General features: G+C 45.4%; 1 protein-coding gene across 4 annotated transcripts in view; it reads right to left on the bottom strand.

The window, feature by feature from the left end:
* The window catches only part of med30 (mediator complex subunit 30), a 43787-nt gene extending 27799 nt beyond the window's left edge, over positions 1–15988 (bottom strand). For 2 of the 4 annotated variants that reach the window (XM_086178283.1, XM_086178282.1), the window contains exons 1-4: positions 15899–15988; positions 15106–15381; positions 14056–14214; positions 9266–9373 (exon numbers count right to left, since the gene is read on the bottom strand). In XM_086178283.1, coding sequence (XP_086034409.1) covers positions 9266–9373; positions 14056–14214; positions 15106–15291 — 453 coding nt within the window. In that variant the 5' untranslated portion in view covers positions 15292–15381; positions 15899–15988. Of the gene's footprint in view, positions 1–9265; positions 9374–10653; positions 10779–12618; positions 12663–14055; positions 14215–15105; positions 15382–15898 lie in introns of all 4 variants that reach the window. The other 2 variants (XR_015109166.1, XM_086178284.1) reach the window with 2 other exon arrangements.
* Positions 15989–16264: the final 276 nt, after the last annotated feature.

Below are 16264 nucleotides of genomic sequence, written 5' to 3'. Positions count from 1 at the left end.
CAAAAACCTGGCTATGCACGTAAAATCAAAGTTGTGTGTGTGTGTGTGTGTGTGTGTAAGTGTGTGTTTGGGGGGAAGCGACCCTCAGAATTCTAGATATCTTAAAAATACAAAGTGACAGTCCGGGATAGCTACCGGTTGGGAGCTGCGCAGAGGGTGAGCGAGTAATTGAATGAGTGAGTGCGCGTGTCAGTCGAGGGGGTTGAAACACGGGGATATGAAAGCACGAGAGCTGCTTTTTGGATGTGATGGAGTTCAGACAGAGTTTTGACGCTGAGGCGTCAGGTTTGGAAGCTCATCGAGGGAGAGGAGCAAACTCTGTAAGTCAGTGCAGTATTTAACACGGAGCCTGAGAGGAAAGAGGTCGTGCGCGATCAAAAAGGTTGAGGATACTGGCAGCGGGTTCTGAAACAGACTTAACAGGACGCCCAGCAAGGATGTAGCTGCCATATGCTGCTTCCATGGGATTCAACCACCGCCCCTTTTTTAACGCCTGGTGCACTTGGATCTGTGAGGCCACAGGAAAATAATGTATTTAACATGTTTTTACCTGATGGACTTAAGCTCTTGATTGTGCCTCTCATATATCACTGAGAGAAGACAGACAACAAATTATTTATAGTTAAAAGTCACTTTAAGGTCCAAGTCTCTCGGCAAGAAGGCAGATCTGCAGTTCTGTGTCTGATTAAACATTGATTTTCTAAAGATGTTGTCCCGATGATAATCCTGAACCGCGGCCGTGCTCTGCAAAGCTGTCATGTGACCTTTCAGCATAATCTCAACATAAAAAAGGTGATGTGTCAAATGTTAAAGGGCCAATGTTGTGTCAATCAAAGTCAGTTGATTAAGCGACAAGGTTCGAGATTGGACTTCAAACGATGACGGTTTGCATAACAAGTGTTCAAAACCCTCGAGTACATGAACACAAGTCTATTTAGTTCATGCCAGCAGGGAAGAAACAGAAACACACTTTGCTCTCTACTGTTTTCATACTCAACTTCAGATAACTGCAGGCTTCATAGCGGCCTGGCCTTTTATTACGGAATAAGATTCCCGAGCATTTACGATAACAAATTTGGCACTTGTTTTCGAGCATCAGGGAAGACTGAACGTCTTGCTAATAAACAATTAAAACTGTATCACAAAACTCAAGAGCTTCTCTCATACGAACGCATGCGCACACACACACACACACACACACACACACACACACACACACACACACACACACACACACACACACACACACACACACACACACACACACACACACACACACACACACACACACACACACACACACACACACACACACACACACACACACACACACACACACAGAAAAATCCCTTTCCCCCCAAGCTGTGATATAACTTGCTCAAACACGTTACAGTGTGTTTCAATTATTTACTGGACTGGCAGTTTCCCTTTGAAGTTATTTTTGAAGCGCTGGAAACAACAAGGCAGCATGCACTACAAGTGCACGTTTGAAAGAGAGGAAATGTTAGGCTTACAATCACTAATATGCCGCAAGGAAACCGAGCCATGTTGCGCTACGTCAAAGATTAAATTCTCACCGTTCGCAATTCTAGATGTTTAATCTCTGCCCCCCCCCCATTCTTGCCAAGTGTCTGCTATGTTTCCTGTTCTGCCAAACCTTGGACGATGGTGTTTGCTCTTCTCCCCCGTTTCACTTTTGCATCTTCATCACAAATCCCGACACCACTGCATTAGTCAAGATGATGGGTGTCTGACGCAAGTGATTATCCTTTTTGCCTCTGGCCTTAAAAGTTAGCCATGCAGGTAACAAGCACAATTCCGACAAGCATTCAGAGGCCATCCCGATCGACGGCGGTCCGGAATAAGTGTTATATACGCTGAAGGAATCAACAAACACAGTAAGCACATCAGGCTTTTGCATTATAGTCATTTGGCAGTCGCTTTTTAACCAAAGAGACTTACAGTTAAGATGTCAGGGATTGAACGCAGGGCCTCATACATGCAAAGCACGCCCTCTACCACTGAGCTACATACGACGGCTATGATGAGGCTGAGATTTTTTGGTATTGTTCCATGGCATGCCAATGTTTTTGTTTGTGTTATTTTCTTTGTTTTATTCTGATTTCTTCGATTCAGCATTGGCAGTCCTGTGTAAATATTCCTCCTCTTTTCCACAAAAGATAATTCAGAAGCTCAGAGGCCACAGATGACAGAAAAAAAACGATCTTTGAAAAGATTGGAAGCTGCCGCCACTACTACAAGGCTTCATCCAGATGAGTGTGGAGTAAAAAATCTTTGTTTTCCTTCATTAATTGGCATGTGAACACTATTGTAGGCCATTCATTAGGAGTATAATTTGCGGTCACTTGGGCGAGACAGGAGACGGTTGGTCTTATTGGAGCATCAACAGCGCGGTCAACTGGGGACCCTGAATTGACATTGACAATCGCATTCAAAGGCACTGGAGGTCTGCGGCTGAGCGTCTGAGCAATCGCAACTCATTAGGCATCAATAAATTACGGCTGATGCATCCTCAGCATTTTGCAAGGGCTGTTGACTTTTAGAAATGCTCAAGGAAAAAAAATGTTAACCAACAACATGCATAAATTCACCTGGTATGAGACACATGAAATTTAAGAACACGAAGTGAGGCGTTGCAAACAACCGCAGATAAATTCAGACATGTAAGGGAAGGGGGTGCACAACCAGATAAACACTTTCATGCCCACTTAAATTTAAACACATTGTGTCAGATCCCCAATTTTTACTGGTAAAGAGACCCGAGGAGAGTGATGAGTCCACCACCATCTGCAGCCCTCTTACAGATTACATCACTATCCTTCAGCCAGACCCCAGCAAACAGCAATTACCCCAATCGGCAGATAACGAGAACACGGCTATCCCTCACCGCCAGGACGCCCCATAAAGCAGCCAGACATTACCGAGGAGCAGTCCTTTATCTGCCTCTCCTCCACCTCCACACCGCCCCACCCTGAACTTAATCCTGCAACCATCTTGGAGGTTGGGCTTCATGCCTGATCTGAAGCAGCCGTGGAAATGTTCCTACATGTGCCAGCATCTCTGAACCTGGCGTGCAAAGAAGTGACAAGCAATGAACACGAACGCAGGTGTTTTATTCCTCTTATCTATACCCATAAAAAGTTTGGTCATACACTGGTTTACCGTTACGTTTTAATCCAGGTCCCTTTAAACCCAAAAGCATTTTCAGGTTATTCATACTGGCATTATCTCCACCGCTTATGATGCAAACAGGGTCTGAGAGGGGGGCACTGGACGAGAGACAGAGTTAATTGCCTGTCAATCACAGGGCCGAAAAAAGAGATATTCAACCAATCGTTCTTTCATTGACACCTACGGACGATTTAGAGTCTTCGATTAACCTGCCTATAGTTCCTGAACCATTGGAGGAAGTTGGAGAACTTGAGAGAACCCAGGCAGGCCAAGAGGAACCCGTGCCAAGAGAACCCACTCACCCACTAGAATGGAAACCAGGCTATTGTATGAAAGATAGAAGACAGATTAACCCAACCTATTTTGACATATTTGGTTCCTACCAATAAGTCAGACACACGTTTTTTAACTTGGTTTTATGTCTTTTTTCTCCAGTCACTTCCCAAGTCGGCCCTCGGAGGCGGCGTGGCGCAGGAGGCCGAGCAATCGTGTTTGGAACCCAACACTCCTGGTTGGATTCCCGCATCCCCCCTAGTGTGAGCAAGACACTGGACCCCTCACTGCTCCCCTGGCAGCCAACTGCTCACGGTTCATCCACGTGGGTTCATTGCAGACGACCAATTTCCCCACGGGGATTAAGAAAGGATAAGTTATGATTACTATGATTATTATTATTATTAAGTCCAGCGCAAGACAACTTCAGCTGGACTTAATAATATAAATAATAGTACCAAAACAATGGCATCTCAAGTGGAATGTAGAAAAGCTACTTTTCAGAGGTGCATCCACAGGATTAATGGTGTAACCAGGGTTGAAATAGATGAGGCCTTGAATGTCACATCCCCCGGTGTCTCGGGTCAAAAAGAAATAGCTTGGCATTGAATTTGATGCCAAAATGAGAACAAGAGATCAGGAAAAGTAGGACAAGGTAGAGAACAAGGACCACCTCTCCGCACAGGATGACTCAGTCTCTGTAGCTGCTGGATGAAAAAACACTGGTGGGAATTTCCCAAAAAATGGGGAGTGTTTTTTTAGGAGAGCCAACAAGTTCGGGTCAGAACTAGGGTAAGATTTGAAATATCTTGTTGTAATCAACAAGGGGTGGCACAGCCTTCTTGCCTGGAGAGTCAGTGAAGAGTATGAGGGTGTTGGCTGTCTCCAAACATGGCCCAGTGATTGACAGCTCGGTGAAACCCTGCCTCTCAATAGCTGACAATCCAAACCGTGACTTTTCTCATGGGATAAGGGCTACAGAATAAAAAGAAGTGCAATGCAACAAGAGCCTTTTGATTCTTCGAGCTCAGACAGCCATTCGAAATAAATTTGTCCAGTCTGATATCCACCGTAGCGACTGGGCACAGGCAACAGGTGATTACTTTAATTACGACTGATGAGGATGAGAGGCGATCAGGTTTCACCATTGTTTGATACATTTGAAAAATACAGTCAATTGAAGCAAGTACTGTTTACAGTTAAAGCCGTCTGTAATGAATGCTGCTTTAATATCCTTAGGGGTTTAATTAAACAGATTATATTAAATTACCAAAAGTCTGGGGGAGCCCTTAATTGATTCACAGAGAATGTATTGAGAAACAAAATGCTATAACCTGGATTTTGCACATAAGTCTGTGTGCATGTTTACTGCAAATATGTGTGTCACACTGATTTTGACTTTAGCCCAACAAAGCCTGACATATTCATTGAAGAAAGAATAAATACAAAAGACCTCTTATCGGTTTCTGTGTATTGTTCTCTTGCACAAAACCTCTCCTTTGCTTCTCTAGAAATGTTACTTCTGTTACTGTGATCTGAATGTTTCTTTGAAATCCTAAATAAGGTTGTTTTTTTTTCTTTTTTGACTTAGACCACTTAAAGTTTGGGTCAATGACAGCAAAGTCACACAACGGTAGAATCCGGAATCTTTTTCGAGCTCTTGGGTGACACCTAAATTCTCTTCCTCATAATCATGACCATGTGCAAAATTCCAAATACGGGGGTGTGCAATGTAAATAAAACCAAAAACCTCAGATGGCCTGGACGACATCCCTGTCAATCACAAAGAAAGTCTGTGTCCGTTCAAAAGCCGCCGCCATCCAAATGCAGAGCACACGAAAATTCTATTTACTTACCATTCTATAAGGCTGACTATCAGGCCACTCCATAAAGATGAATTACATCATTACACACAGCAGCATGTCAGTGAATTCAAATGTTGATAAAGTGTCATCTTTTCAGAAAAGAATCTATTTTCATCTTTCTGGGGGAGAAAAGTGAGGCCTGGAATCTCTGAGAGCCGACATGAAATGTCAGCTGTAAAGTGAGGAGCGTGTTTGGACTTATCTCTTCACTTACGCATCAATCTTTCTCTTGTTATAGATGTTAGCCCACCAGATGCACACGCACACACACGCACACATGCACACACACTTCAACCCCCATTTGGCAGCATCAATTTATTCGTACTTCAGCTATTCCTTTTCTAGGCACCAAGCGGACGGTTACATCTAAAATCTGACAATCTGCATCTGTTTACGCTTCAATCGATTCATGTATTCATAAATATTGCATCTGTAGGGAGGGGTGTCCTCACCCTTTGGACTCTCTGGCCCCTGACGAACACGGTTCCATTCATTTTAAAAACATTGCTTAAAAAGGTGTTTTTCCATCTCAGCGTTCGTTCATCCTTTTAACCGCCACTTCTCTCGTCTACTATCTCTGACAACAGTTATCAGTCTGGTCATCCATCCATCTTTGCCGGCACTTCGCCTCTGCCAGCAGTCCATTATTATGTTGCTCTTTCTTCGACAAAAATGCATTTCGTCCATGCTTCTCTTGCCCTCACCATCCCCATTTGCTATCGCAAATCTGCCATTTCTCTGTCAACCCCTTTATCTTTACATCACTTTCATTTAGTTCTCTTCAGAACCCCCCGAGGCCTCCAACCGCCACCCTGTTCCGCCATCATCCGGAGAGCTCCTCTGACTGAAGTGGCTGCAGCAGATGTGGGCCAGGCTGCAAACATCTGCTGCCCCTGTCCCTCTGTGACGCTTCGCTGCCGATTGGGCCAACCGCTCCGACTCCCCAAAGCTCGCTGTCCTGACTGACGCCTGGGCATGCAGCTGGGTGGCCGGAAGGGGGAAAAAAAAAAAAAAAAAATCACAGCTAAATGTGGTATGAGCAGATGAGGCGTACACTCGAGGGCCACACTAGAAATATGCACTTAAAGTTAAATTCCAGTCTTGGCAACGTAAGCCAAACCTACACTGATCACAAAAGAGCTTTTTATGTTACAACAAACTAAAAATGACCAGCTACGAATTCACAAAATAAAAAAAATAAAAAAAACACCTTGAAAACTGTATTTTCCGCCGTACAGAAGCATCTTTTACTTTTACATGTTCACTCGGTCGCCCTTCCAACGGGCGGCCTTCGGTCTGTCTCGAAATGGAACTTTTGAAACCCTTGGCATGGACAGTTGTCAGATTAACACTGGGTTATCATCACCTGAAGGAGGAGGAGCAAACACCTAAAACCAAATAAAATCCGGAGTAGATGAAAATGATCTGGATGTGTTTCTGAACTGGGCTGCCAGTGGCATGCGGCTTTTTGTCACAATAGGCTGAAATTTCAAAAATGGGAGCATATATCCCAGTTGCCAACTTATGTTTTTTGATTGGGTGTGATACCTTCCTTGAGGGTAGGCAATAATGTGGTCATTTCCTTTTAAAAAAGAAAATGTTTAGAGATGAGAAATTCCATTGGCACGATGTAAGCAAAGCCCTCTTGTCTTGAACATGTTGTTGTCTTTACTTATTTATAGACGAGACATTCCTCATGTATAATTGAGCTGCCAGTGTTCGAGCTGTTATTTACTTTGAGGGGCTGGCTTAATTTTGACCAAGGACAGTGTGTCCTTCACCATGAGAAAAGGCATCAGAACTACTGGAACTAATAGAAGTAACTATTTAAAAAAAAAGCGTTTTTCTTCTTTCTAATTTTCAGGACCTGAGACAACAGAGTAAGCTCTATGTACTTCCCCATCAGGCGCGTGTCCAAGCGATGTACAGACCAGCTGTGATTTACCATCCCCCACTCCCCTCAGCTGAAGCAAGCCGCCCAGGTGGCCCGGAGATTATGTCACGCTGACTTGAAAGCAGCAGCGACTTGCAATGTTTTCAAGTCAAGAACAATTGTTTGAGAAATAAAAACAGAAAAAAAGTCAGTTTGACTACGTCAGGCGAAGGCAGTATTTTAACTGACACAAAGGCGGTTTGGGGAAATCAACGTAAAAACATCACTGAAGGAATGATCCTACACTGCCCAGGCAGACCGGTCGGGAAGCCACCACTTCCTCGGAAGCGAAAGGTGACACAGGCCATTCCGGGCCAACAGAAAATTTAGGCTGCCGGACAGCCGAAGCTCTGCGGTTGAGCTTTGCTCAAACTTCATTAACATTTATCAATTCCTAATGGGTTTTTCATCGCCGCCAATATGAGGACCATCTGTACGGGACCCCAAACGCAGCTGATCTGGTCCCATGGTGAACATGGTCGGCACTGACCTAGAAATCAGCGGTGAATAAATGTTTTTTTTTATAATTTCTGCATAATTCATACGTCTAGTTCAAATAAAAATGGATGTCCGACATGGCCCTGAGCAAATTTCAGGAGCCTGTCTTCTCAATCTCCATATATTTGGATCATTTGACAGAAGTCAATTTGCATGCTAATGCTTCGCATAGGGGGAAGGTCGTATCACAAACAAGGCTATTTATCACTTCCACACGCAGGTCTCTAATAGGAACAAATTCATTGAAGTCCTCAGACAGACTCGTGTCTTGAGTTATTTGTGAGGAGTAAGACAAATTCCTGTATTCAGTTCCAGATTACACTTCGTGCCCTGGATAACATTTGTTGTGAATTACTGACCACTGCTCCGTCAGGGTTCTACCACACTCCCCGTGGGCCAAGGGGTTCTTGCGTGAAAAGAGAGATGCTGTTTTTTTTCCCGGCAAAGAAAGGGCAAGGGGCTTTGAACAATTATCACTATGGTGAAAATTGAATATCCCTATTGAACCCCCCCAACTTTGAGATGTCTTCTTAAATAAGAAAATGTATTTTAATAACAAATAATGTATAAAAATAATAATGTTCCATAATAAAACACAGTGTAAAGAAATAAAACGGTTTTATTAAGTGTATTTACCTTCATTAGAGGACTAAGGTGCCAGCACCGACGGAGGAGATTGGCAGACGAGTTGGGGGGACTTTTTATTTTGTGCTTTATCGCTGAACATAACTTTCTGGGAACACACTTAATGCTACAATGTATTGCTAAATGTAACTTGCATACTTTGCTACACTTTATCGCCAAACGTCATTTAGCAATGGAATGAATGCCGTTGATCAAACTGTCCCCGACCGGCTTCCGACGCCTCGTCCGTTTGACGTTACCGCCGTCACCTGCACTGAATCCCCGTACATGTCTCCCGCCTCCTCACAGACGACGCTCTTGGTCACCGTATCTCACCGACAAGAACTTCTCCGTCGCTCCACGGACGAGTCCACCGCACGCATACCTCGCTCATGTTTTTCCGTGAGGCTCTCTGGGCCTCCTGGTGGCGGGCGGCGGACACTGACGTGTCAAATGCTCATTACTCAGATCTCGCCTTGTATCATAAAGGAAAGTGCAAACAGAAACAAAAATGAAAAAAAAAAACAAAAAGTGAGGGACAGCTCGTATCTCGGAAAACTCTTAAGTCGAGGCACTTGCAAGTCAAGGTTCCATCGTATATAGAATGGAAGTGGGTGTGTCTGGGAGAGGGCTTGTGCCTTCTGGAATATATATGATATATATTCTGAAATTGATTTCCACATACTTCATGCCTCTTTCATTTTGCATTGCGGCAAACCTGCTCTCCATCAACGTGTCGTGTCGCCACTTTTACTGAAGGCTTATTTTTCATCTTGTTTTGCGTTCAGAGTTGAGTCCGTAAATCTTAAACAGGCACAAGATATCCAAGTTCCTCACTCTCGCTCGGCTGAATGTAAAACTAAGCGACAGAAAACAATACCTTGTTCACTTCCAGGATTTCTCTCCTCTCATCTGAGGCTGGGCGGCTCTGGCCGGCTGAGCGGTCATCATGTTTGGAGCTGTCATCCTCCACAAAGGGTATTAGTTGCTGTAAGGTAATGCAAAAAAAAAAGCTCTGCTGTTATGAGCCATGGCCAAATAGCTATGTGGATATCAGATATATTCAACCTCAAGCAGACACCGCACTTAAAGTAGGACAGCACATGAAGAACCCGCAGAACTGTCTAAGTTTGGGTACTTCCTTGGAAATAAAACTCGATTTCTGCTGCACTCCCATCATGCGCCCCTCTCCTCTTACCCATCCCTTGATCTGACAGTAAAGAGCTTGTACTGCGTATTCATGGTTTTTCCTCAACGGCTTCCTTGAGTGCAGTTGCAGGTGAGCAATTTCTATGTGTGTGCACTCCTATTACCACTCAGTGGCGAGAATGGGAATTCTGTGTAAGCTCCTGAATACGAGCCCAGACTCGCCTGCGTTTCTCCAACATAAAGATGGGAAAGGAAGAGCGAGAGAGGGAGAGAGAGTGTACAAGTGGGAGATTAATTCATTTTTAAACGCTCTGTGTGCTTGACCTTGTCGGCGTGACACAACAATGGGTCTGATGTGCAAGAGCCTTCAGGATGTCAGCCAATGCCCAGGGCAGCTTTACACACCACTGCCCTCTAGTGGTCATTCACCAAGATTAAGGCCTGATTGTGCAGACTGTGTGCAGTCTCTCTCTCTCGCGCGCGCACACACACACACACACACACACACACACACACACACACACACACACACACACACACACACACACACACACACACACACACACACACGCAAACAGGTTGGATTAATGCAGAAAGCAGAACAAAAAGACCAACATATAGAGATGAGATTTTAGTTCACTGACAGAATTCCAGAGTTGGATTTTGTCAATAAAAAACAAAGCAGCATCAGTCAATGCAAATGCAAATGTGTAAAATGTGTATGGTTTTCTACTGTGCTACTGGCATGTACACTAAATAAAGCCAGTAATAATGATTCATATTGTATATTGTTCATATTTTACATCTGCATTCTGATTCTGGATGGTTGAAACCTTGAGAAAAGGTTGTGCTTTTATTGGTCTGAAATAAAGCCGCAGGCGTAATGTGTTATGTAGTTTGTTATGCTGATAATAAAGAGTTCCTGTTGCAAGGAGAAAACCAATATCAGAAGTTTCCTTTCCAAAACAGAAAATGTCATACCAGACAGAGTCCAAAACACAGACAAGGCAGGAGACCCGAAAAAAACGGAGGCCAACAAAAACTTGTACACTGAAGGGAAAAGCGAACTTTGTTCCACCAACAACTATACATGATCCCAATCTGAAACGTGTCAATTACCTAGATTGTTATTCTTGCCAACGGCATTAGGAGGCTGGTTGAGAAGCTGGAGGGAAGAACCTGCGGATGCCAGATGATGATTTAAGGAGGCCGCTTCATCTGGAAGCAATGACTGAATGGTACGTCTAAATGTGGCCAGAGTGCGCCGTCATCGGGAGAAATGAAAGAGAAGGACAAAAAAAAGTATGGCGGGCGGACAGAAAACAAACATAAGGGGGGATGAAGTGTGATGAGGGAAAAGACAAGGGTGAGCTTGGAGGCGGGAGGTTCTACTCAGAGACAGAAAAAGAGGCCAGGGAGGCAGCTGGGAAAGCACAGGGACAAATTGAGGGTAAAAAGTGTAATAACAATGTGACATCTTCCCCCCTTGAGTTGGTTTCCAAGTCAGCCCCATGCCAGTGTAGAAGCTCTGACTCTTGCAGTGAAGAGACGCCATCTCATACGTCAGTTAAGAACTATTAGATTTTTTTAGCTCAAAAAAAGAGAAGAGGAAAGTTTTTTCAGTAAATAATTTCAGACCTGGGCCACTGACATACAGAATTTTTAAAGTTACTGAGCTGAATTTGGCAGCTTGGGGGGGTCAAAATGTGCTGAGTGGGGCGGGAAAGATGGATGGAGCACATCTTGTGTTTGTGTGTGTGTGTGTGTGTGTGTGTGTGTAAAAGCCGGCCTGTGTGAGTCATAACCCCTGCCTCTTCCATAGAAAGATGGATGTGGTTTCCTGCCTGACAGAGAGGGATTGGATAATGAAGTTCTCCAGGTTGTCTCGCTGAGAACCAGGAAAAAAGGGGGTGGGTAGGAAAAGGCTAACTGAATACATAATAAAACTCGGGGAAAATTTGCCACGTGAGGGGAAATTATACACTATGCTTGTTCACAGCAGGAAATGACAGAGGAGAGGAATACGAACCTCGAACGCAAAGGGAAGAAAAATAGAGGAGAAAGAGATGGAAAGACGCCAGCTTGGACAAGACTGACGGAAAGGGGGAGAAAGAGACGGAGAGGGGACAGAGTAGGGTTTGTAAGAATAACAGCTTAAGAAACAGAGGGAGAAAAGGCAGTGGCAGCTGGAAAGAAGAAGAGGAGAGCACCGACGTGGGCATTCGGTCCAGCTGTTCATTAAATAGCTTTGCTGCTAATTAGGCTGCACTGAGGTCACACTGCCTGAATCATTGATTCCACTTCCTGTTTTGGGCAGCCAGTAGCGGGCGGCTGCCGAGCGGCCACCTGAAATCTCCAGGATGATTAATGGCATGCAAGCAGGGGCCAAGATCAACAGCCCCGCGTCCCAGACGAGTGCGCGAGCCGCGCCATTGGCTGGTCAACACCAGGCTGAGTCTCAGCCTCCGGGGGAAACGAATAAACATTTAGGTCACCTGGAAAGACGGGGTAGAAAAACACCTAACATGTCATCATGACTCAACGAAAGGTCCAGACAACAGGAAAGGAAAACCATATAAAATGCTTTATAAGAACTTAGGACATTGATTTAAGAGGGTTACTACAAATGAGAGTCATCTCTAACAACCCGTGGGTGTTGTAATTTAAATGCTCCAGAGACTGTACTCCTCAACGTGAAAGATGTGCACGGCGGCAGCCATCGCAAATTTGTTCCAATTTTAAGAGCGTTCTCCCACACTCTTCTTTATCCCCAGTAGGAGTCTGGTGAAAAAAGATTAGCTCCGAGCCAATCTGGAGAAATTGAGAGGGGACTGCCGCAGTCATAAATCCAATCAAGCGCCGGTAGGTAGCCTAGCCGGAGCCCCCGTGTGGAGCCGTGCACAGCGCACGGCGGGTGTGAGTGCCCTCGTGCTAGCATGCTACAGTGTGCCGCATGCACGTGTGCTACCGCGTGCCTGGACAGGCCTGCAGAGACGGAGTGCAGTGCAGCTAAATAGCCGTTTGCTCCTGGAGGTAAAGGGGGTGACGACCTTAGCCGGCAGTAAAGAGGCCCTGGGGACTCACCTGAAGCCGCCAATGAATCTGCTGCGAGCGCAGAAAAGACAGACCTAGAGGGAGCGGGTGAGATAAGAGTCCCCCACAGTAAATGTCTATGTGTGTTGTTTATGCGCGCATATACAAACACAAAAGACCAAGCAGTATTTTGCAGTGAAAACCTACATCATTCAACAGACCCTTTGTATGCTGAGAACTGAAATATATTTAACTACTTTCTAAAGACTTTGCAAGAAGAAAATAATGAAAAAGCCAGAACAGAAGGGGTGACAGAGTCCCAAAAATATTATTTGGGACCACAAATGATACAAGGCTCACAGTTTGGTATTCTCCATGATGGATTCTGGCTTGTGAGCCACTAAGAGTTCCTTCTCTGGTGGTTTGTTAGCATAATTCAATGCAACATAACAAAAATTAACCTTTCGAGTTTTTTCGACAACAGGTGAATCAAGTCTAACAGTCATCCAGGTTACAGGGAATTCTTGTCGAAATCCTCCTGTTGTGCCAACTGGACTAAAGAAATTCGAGTCTGGGGGGCGGCCAGTTTGAAAATTGGCATCTTGAGAGCATCAAAATAATGTACTGTATTTCTTTCTTTCTGTCTGTCTGTCTTTCCGTCCGTCCATCTCATCTCGTCTAATCTAGTCTAATTTTCTCCATGTGCATCATCTTTTCTCACTGCTTATTGAAAACTGAAAACTCTTGCAGTTGATTGAGTTAAGAAGCAGACCACCAGCAGCAGCTTTATTTGGGCGCATGTTGGAATTTTTTTGCATCAGCATCATGGGGTATTTCAGCCTTTGATTCATATGCTTGTGTTAAGTTTTGAGTCATGACTGATAGATGTTTTAAAGATCCAGGGAGGTCCTGCAGCCGTTCATAGATGAGCCAACACCAACCGGTGGAAAATTATACAGTATCAACTGCATGTTAGAAGATGCTAGCAGCCAATATTCAGAATGTGCAAACCAGCATTGTTTGAAAGTAAGTTGGTGCGTGCCAAAAAAGTAGGCAACTCACATCAATTTCAACAGCACTTGTCCAGTATGGTAAACAGGGCAATTGATCTATGTATGCATTGTCTGCAGCCTGCCTGTCCAGAGATATCCTATGTTCCTATGTTCCAAATGAAGGCTCTGCTTCTTCTTCTCAATGATCATTTCAAGTTTCGGGGAAGTGCCACTGTCTCTGAGAGGATTTTAAAAACCTAAAGCTGAAGGTGTGCTTTCTGATGGTGGCTGCGTTGAGACAGTGCAATGCAGTAACTCCGGCAGCGCAGGGAATGAAACATTTCCTGGGTCCTTCTCAAGTACAACATTTTAAATGAGTTCTGATTTGAAGTATTAAAACCAACCTTTCAAACAGTGATTCCCAAGCAAAAAAAACAAAACAAATAAACACAGAAAACACCTTGACTGTTGATTTGTATGGGGGGCCACACCTTACCTCTGGAAGTATGGGGTCCAGCCCGGCACAGTTCTCGGTACATTTGTCGTAGACCAGGCGCAGCTTACGGAACAGCACGGAGAGCATGCGTAGGTGCTCCTGGAGTTTCCCCAGCCTGTCCTGATGAGTGTTAGGGTGGTAAGTGACTCCATTAGGCAGCTGTGAAACAACACAGGAAATGTTTTGTTAAGCAAAGCACAGACTTGCAATGTTCCTTGTGCTAATAAAAGGTAATGGCATTGATCCACGCCAACCGCCTAAGGCACTACGAACAACAATTGTTAATAGTCCATTAGACGTCCACAACAGATGCACAAGAGACAGCTTCCAATAACCAAGTGAGTCTCTCAGCTCATGGACAAAGGGGCCTGTTTACGGTCTCTGGTGATCACATTACGATACAGCAGTGGGTAACCGTATTAGAAAAATAAATGTAATTCAAAACAGTCAGAAAAAGATGCAGGTAAATTACCAAGCATCACCATCTTTAACATACCACAGGTGTTTAGAGACTGACAATGAACATGCTGCTTCTTGTGGATTAAACCTGCCTTCAGGGCCCGGCCAACTGCATCCTGCAACGCAATCTGATGCCGAGTCACTCTGGTTTTGCAGACCTTACGGATAAATACCTTTACAGGTCTAGGGAACACCCAGAGAAGTACAAGACGAACGTAAGGTACGACCTGCGGCTCCAATAGTGCCGAGGAGACTCCGAGACGGAGCGCCGTCCCGTTAGCCGAACCGATACCGTTTACGACAAATGTGTATTTGTCAGCCTCTGGATACCGATAATTCGTACTGTGGTCATTTTACTCGCCACATCTACCATGCACAGCTATGCTCCGCTGCTGGTGTATTTGATAACATCATGCGATTGTCTCCGTGGCGTGGTGGTGGAGGTTAGAGCAATGGCACAGACACAAAAACAGATTTTCAAGATGCAGAGATGCAAAAGCTACTACTTCTGCCGTGAGCTGAATTTCCACAAACGCCTAAGAAAATGCCAGGCGATGTCGAAGGAGCGTGGACGCCGCGAAAGAGACGGACCTGCATATTCCTGAGGAGCTGGAAGATCTCCATCGTCCTGAGGACAATATCCTGGACCGTCTCCTGGCCGATGCGGCACAACGAGGCAGTGTTGACGTCCCGCGCCGCCTGCGCCTGCTGCTGCTGCTGCTGCTGCTGAGGCAGCGGCTGTCCACCAAAGGATGACACCAGCGGAGGGGTCGTCATGGAGACGGCAGGTCGATACAGTAGGGGAGGTTTACGTCCAGGTAAAGGTTACCTGTCAGGGCACTCCACGCCGGCGAGGCCTTCACATGTCTTGAAACAGAAAGGGAGATGAGGAAGAAGGATGGGGACGTGAAGTAATATGATACGTGTTCTGATATGAGCGTTAAACACCCAAACGTGAGTCTCCGAGGACGTTGACACAAAAACAAGGCGCGGTGCAAGGAGTTTGGGCCGATCGAACCGCGAGGGGGCGCGCTGTCCCGTCAGAGCTGTTCAATGACCGCAAACACCGCATGCATTTCACGCTCGGAGAGCGGTTGCGTCCAAGTTTGACAAGGGACTTTGTGGCGAATTCGTCGGGGAAAGTCGCAAGCGACGGAACGCCTGGCGTGGAATCCCACGTCCGCACGCGGAAAATTCACGGAGAACGACGGCAGGCTGAAAAAAAAAGAACCCGGAATCGTCACCGGAACACAAGCGACACTTTCGCTCCGGTTTTCCTTTTTGACCGTCCTCTAACGTTGAACTCCCTGCGATCATAAAGGAATTGCGGTATCGTTTGAACCGTACAGTCGCGGTGCGGGTGCTCACGGGAGACAAACGTTACCTGCGCCGTGACGAGACGACTGTTTTGGTGACATGTCAAGTCCCGCAGCTTCGCTGCTCGCGGGATCTCGTCGGCCCGAATCATCGCGAGAGTTAGACGCCGGAGGAGGTAACTGACAAAGTAGAGGCGCAAATTGATTTTGTCACACGGTGTCGTCCTGTTTATAAGGGGAGTGAGACGGGTAGACGCGGGGAGAGCGAATGCGTGACTTATCTGCTCATTCTATGCGGTGAAACTGCGCTTTCTAAATCAGCGCATGTTTCAAAAGACTTGTTCTGGGTGTACGGTAAAACAAAGCGCAGCAGAAATGCGCTGCGGGTAGTAAAGGTATCAGCGCCGCGGTCTGGTTTAGTCTCAGATTGCAGT

This window comes from Fistularia commersonii, chromosome 30, assembly GCF_037954325.1.
Source record: "Fistularia commersonii isolate RoL2024-O1a breed Wild chromosome 30, RoL_Fcom_v1.0, whole genome shotgun sequence".
In the NCBI taxonomy this organism is placed as follows: Eukaryota; Metazoa; Chordata; class Actinopteri; order Syngnathiformes; family Fistulariidae; genus Fistularia; species Fistularia commersonii.
The sequence above is the reverse complement of the archived record's forward strand: the minus strand, read 5'-3'. Positions and strand labels throughout refer to the sequence as shown.